General features: G+C 35.5%; 1 protein-coding gene across 2 annotated transcripts; it reads left to right on the top strand.

Moving 5' to 3' along the window:
- On the top strand, window positions 1–4488 carry LOC310723152 (uncharacterized protein). Of its 2 annotated transcripts, none has more exons than XR_014532593.1 (3): window positions 1–206; window positions 373–1575; window positions 3971–4488. XR_014532593.1 is itself a non-coding variant. In XM_083535907.1 (3 exons), exons 1-3 carry the CDS (start codon window positions 823–825, stop codon window positions 4052–4054), a joined length of 708 nt encoding a protein of 235 aa, XP_083392033.1. In that variant the 5' UTR covers window positions 702–822; the 3' UTR covers window positions 4055–4488. The 2 variants fall into 2 exon arrangements, 1 of the variants encoding a protein (XP_083392033.1); XM_083535907.1 differs by lacking the exon at window positions 1–206 and having other exon boundaries at window positions 702–914; window positions 1044–1575.
- The last annotated feature ends 1179 nt before the right edge of the window (window positions 4489–5667 follow it).

Genomic DNA, 5667 nt, shown 5'->3' with positions numbered 1-5667 from the left:
TAAAACAGAGCAGCCATGAGGAGAGAAATACGTAAAGCAGAAGCGCAGCGAGAAACTTTCACGGACCAACATACGATGGTTTTTTTTTTTATCATGGCACCGCTTTATTCCAAACCAGCGACTGCTCTCAACGCTCTTATCAGCATTTTAACTCGAAACCTTCACTGGAGCGCGCACCAGGCAACTGGCTGATGTGTTTATCAGAGGTAAGACTCACTCCGATCCGGTGATCAGTTTCTCTTTCATTCAGATCAGTAGAAAATACATATCGGGTTATAATGAATACAAAAAGGAAACTGTCAGCAATTAAGCGGTTGCCTAGGTTACTCTACAATTTTTGACTACCACGTGACTGACGAATGCTCGCTTAAGAATTACGTCATATACGTTCATGGGTTTCTTGTGGTGATGTGACGGACTGTCCCTCATTTCAGGGTTTGTTTTGTTGCCGGTAAGTCGATAAAAGATTAAGTGCAGCATTAATGCTATTATCTGTAGTATTTTCGTGTATAAAGACCTTTTTTGTCTTTTGTCGTAATCTCCCCCCCCCCTTTTTTTTTACTTTTTTTTTACTTTTCTAACTTCTTATACTTTTCAAGTATTTTTTTTAGCCTATTTAAAAGCTATTAGAAAACTATCAGTAGGTTTCTCTACAACTAATACCCTGCTATATGCTATAATATGTAGTGTCGTCGTATAAAAGACCCTTTTTCTTGAATGATGTAGGTCTGTATTTTCTATTCCTGTACCAGAACTCATAGTAATTTCCCACTGTATGTTTTCTTACAGAGTAAAAAAAAATAAATTTTTTAGTTGACTGCAATGGCATCCTTTTTAAGAAGACTGTGTTCCCTATTCTGCTGCTTGAAGCCACAAGAGGAAGCTGAAAGCATGACTGAGAGCCATGAAATTCGGTTATTTGAAGAAGGGGTTGCAAAAAAAAAAATTCTGTGTTGCAAAACCTTTTATTTGTCTGTGTGAAGTCCTCAGAAAATCACTGTACGAGTGTAACTAAACATAAACATGTTCTTCTTGTTTACCAGAAAAAAGGTTTTCACGTTTCAAAGTAAGCAAAGGATGGCCAGCCTGCCTGATCAGCATAATGACAAGGCTGTGATCAGTGAACACAAAATAGATAATTTAAATTTGTGTCCAAAAATCCTTATAAAGGAGATGATTAATTCTGATCAGCTCGTTGTGGCAGAAGTTCTGCCCTCGGACTTGCCTGGATGTCAACCTGGGGAGCAGGATAAAGGTGGTGATGGTAGTTTGACAGAATATAGAGAGAAGGAGGTCATAGCATGTGATGATGATGTGGACGATGGGGAAGAGGAATCTGAATTGGACAGGAAAGAAGATTTCTCAGATGCAGAGTTTTCAGCGATTCCCTCGGAGAACAACGAGTCCTTGTACAGCAGTGATTCTGATTGGGCTGATGAAGAATATGCAGAAAATCCCACGGAAAGCAAAGACTCCTGGAATTCCTTGAACAACAGTGTTCCCGATTATCCAGTGAACTTCTGTCTTAATGGAACTAAAACAAAGGCATCAAGCACAAAGAAAACGGGGAAAAAGGTAGATATGTATAGGTATGGCTAATACATTTAATAAGTTTTGGAATATGGCTGTAACATAAAATGTGGAAAAAGTGAAGTGAATTGAATAGTTTATATATATATAATTTCACATCACTGATAAATCATGGGTTACTCTTATAGGAAAAGATACAGATTTATTGATGTTCAGTATGATGTCTAATCATTATAAAATGTTATAATTTATCTTCAACAAAAGATTATTAAATATATTTGCAGCAGAAGAAGGAATGTTCAACTCCAAGATAGCTGCTCTTGACTTCACAGTAATTTCACATTTTCAGTTGTGAAAATGTTGCATTCAATTATTTGAGTTATTCTTTATGATTAACACATGTAATTCATATGTCCACCAAAAAAAAATGCTTTTAAAGCTACAAAGAAATATGTAGAAGCTTTTCAAGATGTAGGGTGTATGTTCCCATATATATGTGTGTGTGTGTGTGTGTGTGTGTGTGTGTGTGTGTGTGTGTGTGTGTGTGTGTATGTGTGTTTGTATGTGTATATATATATACATATATATATATATATATATATATATATATATATATATATATATATATATATATATATATATATACATAATCTATCTATCACATATACACACACACACACGTGCAGGGCCGCTGGAAGTAATTTTGAACAGGGGGTGCTGTGAATTTTTATTTTATTTTTTTATTTTTTTATTTTTTTTTGACAAAAAAACCTATGAGCCTATGGGCCTATTTAGAATACATTTTAAAAATAAATATATAGGGCTGTGACGATAGCAGTTTTTTTTACCACCGCGGTAATGGACCAAATACCGGCGGTGGTTGGGGGGTTGTTTTTAAATAAATAAATTAAAAAAACAAAGAAACAACACACTAAAGCCTGTAAAGCATTAAAATAAATATCAGTAAATCCTGTTAACTTACATAATATAATAAAGTTGAATCGATTAAAAACAGTTTTATATTTCCACACAAAGACGCGTTATAGCCTACCGCTCTGCGCTTTGAGAGGGATGTGGAACACGAGCAGGAAAGAGACCACCGATCTCTTTTTCTGATATCTTCATGTTGTTGTAAAAGGTATGAAGAGCTAATTTGATCTTCCACAAGGGCAAGGCATTTAGGCTATGTTTGCGCGCTGCCAGAGAAAGCCAAAAAATCACCTGCGCGTGTGAAACGCGCTTTACAAATGAACTTGACGCGCTTTACCAATTATCATATGTCTAATTAATAACAAGCACAAACTGTAGGCTATTAAAAAGAATTTGACTTACAAGTAAAAATGTAGGCTATCTGTAAAGCGTTTTTTCTACTTTACCACAGTAAAGAATACAAAAAATAATCGACCTAAAAGCGAACAAAGGAAGAAATGTTTAATCCCCTTTGGAAATGGGTGAGACGCGAGTGAAGATATGGGAAAAGAAAAAAGAGATTCCATGCAGGGATGAGTCACTATTTTTGAATATTCGATTAGTTGATTTAATTATAGAATATCATATGCGATCATTCTCTAAAATAAAATTTCCATGTTCTGGTGCTGTAACCAGAGGGTGACGCTGCCAATAACACACACAACAACTGTCACAAAGAACCGGCAAAAGTAATGATTATGAATCTGTCAAATATAGCAAGGAGACATTTGAAATTGTTTATTAATAAAGTGGGTTTTTTTGTGTGTGTCAGTGTCGGGCTGCAAAGATGAAGTTGACGATGCTCACTCGTCATCTTCGCAGTGAACGCGCCTATAGAGAGAAATGCACACTTAATACGGAATACATAATAAGCATATGCTAGTCGGTTTATTTTCGTTTTGAATTGTTTTGTTTAAAAGTAGACAATTCAAGCTTTCTATATACAAAAACTAATGGAATATTTTTATCATTTCCTAAAATATTCATAAGGAATTTATAAATTGTGCAAAATATTTTTAATAGGCCTACATTTAAAAAAAATCTTTCTCTCGCCAATAGGGGGTGCTGCAGCACCCCCAGCATCCCCACTTCCTGCGGCCATGTGTGTGTGTGTGTGTGTGTGTATATAATATATTTTAATGTTAAAAAAATAGTTTGTCTTATGTAAAGGAAACGGTCTCTTATTTAATACAATTCTTACTCTGTGAATAAATCTGAATGACCTCTGACATTATTTATAAAGAACATAAGGATAACATTAGACATTACAAATATACAAAATTACAACAGGGCAAGAAATGCAAAATAACATCACATGTACAGTGTAAACGTGGAAGGCATGCATGTACAAAAGATAAATGTTCTTTATTTCCAACTCTTTTTTAACAAACTAGAAATTTCAAAATGTTCTATATTCTCTTGTTACACCATGTTGAATGTTTGTTTTTCACTCTTTGATTGTCCTTTCCAGGTGTGTTTCAGTAAGAAGGTGACTGTCCATATACTCGAGGAATGGCCCCTTGAAAGTCAGGAAGCACAAGATGAGCCTTGTTAGATGGAGATGGCAATTGATGGACAACGTTTTAAAAGGAGAGTGGAGCTAACTGAAAAGATCATCAGCCCGTATCTTAAAACTCAAGACAGAGCCAATGGTTTAAAACGATTTTCTAGCCACTCTGACTTGTCATGCTTTAACAACAACAACAGTTCAGGGCAGCTGCTTTTATAATCATAATAACAAATAAGAATATATTATTAAAGTAAAAGCATTTGAATTATGTGGTACTTTGTATTTATCACACAAGACACAATAGTTACTGACTGCATTTGAATCACTTTTTTCCTTCTGTTAGTGTGACCAATTTTGCACTGATCCACAATTTATTATATTATTACATGTATACAACATTCCTTAATATACATTATGTGGTGCTTTTGTTATTGGGTTGGTGCTAAAAACAGTTTCTAATAAACATTACAGCTCTTCCATTTGCTTTACTGGTTGATGATTTTATATGACACAAAATTGGGTTCTTTAAGGATCCAGCAAAGCAGCGCTGTACTACTGGGATTCAAACAAACAACAAAGTGGATGCAGTATATAAGTGCAGTATGACTGCAGAGTTTAGTTTTGTTCACAAGTACATGTGCCCACTACTTGGATCAGGATTAGGATTTATGTAGCTGCCCTACTTGAAAGAAAATGCACATTTATCAGTAAAAATTCTCAAACTAGTCCTCTGGGCCTCATCCACATTTTTCTTTGATATCTGTATTATGTGTTGTAAATAAAAAAGTAGTAAAAAGTATACTAAAGGCAATTTACATTTTAAATGAAATAAGAAAATAAATATAGATACACAGTATATAACAGTGTATGTGTTTAATAAAGAAACATATGGTTTGTACAGATACAGTGAGGATGTGATGTAGTGCAGTAAGAGAGCCTTGAGAGAACAGGGTTAAGAACAAATAGGATCACTGCTGTGTGGATCATGTTCTTGTATTCATATTGATTGTTACTTTAAAAAATTATGTCATGAGAGTTATATCCACAAACTTTTATGTTGCAAGGTTTTAGCTAATGGCACCACAATTGCACACTCGGTGCCATTAACAAAAATGGTGCAATATAGAAGTTTGTGGATATATAGACCTGGTTTCTTTCTGTTTATCTTTCTATTCAACCCCCCCCCCCAAAACATTTTTTTTATGTCCTTTCTACAGTATTATACAGTCATTTCACTTTATGGAACCAGGAGATACTGAGCAACTCATAAAATATCTCAACATTTGAGACATCATAGATCCAACACCAGCTTCTTTATGCCAGAGCTTTTAAACACTTAAAGAGGTCCAATGCCCAAATTCTACATGAAGTTGAATCCAAATGGTGCTGGTACGTCTCTAGATGTTAACTAAAAGGTCCATAATCTTCATTAGGTGGGAAACTTCAAGTTACTTACGTAACCCCGGTTCTCTGATAACAGGAGTGCGGTATCTCACTATGGGAATCGCCTCGGGCGTGACCGATCCTGAAAGCATCAACCACACCACGTCTGTCGGCTGACAGACCAATCACGACAGTGATGCAGGAGTCCCGCCTCCCTATATACACCGCTGCTAAAGGTCCCTGCCTCATTCTCACATAACTCTTGTCCGTGCACT

Source organism: Silurus aristotelis (genome assembly GCF_946808225.1).
Source record: "Silurus aristotelis genome assembly, chromosome: 3".
NCBI lineage: Eukaryota > Metazoa > Chordata > Actinopteri > Siluriformes > Siluridae > Silurus > Silurus aristotelis.
Note: the sequence above shows the minus strand (reverse complement) of the source record. Positions and strands in the feature narration are given on the sequence as shown.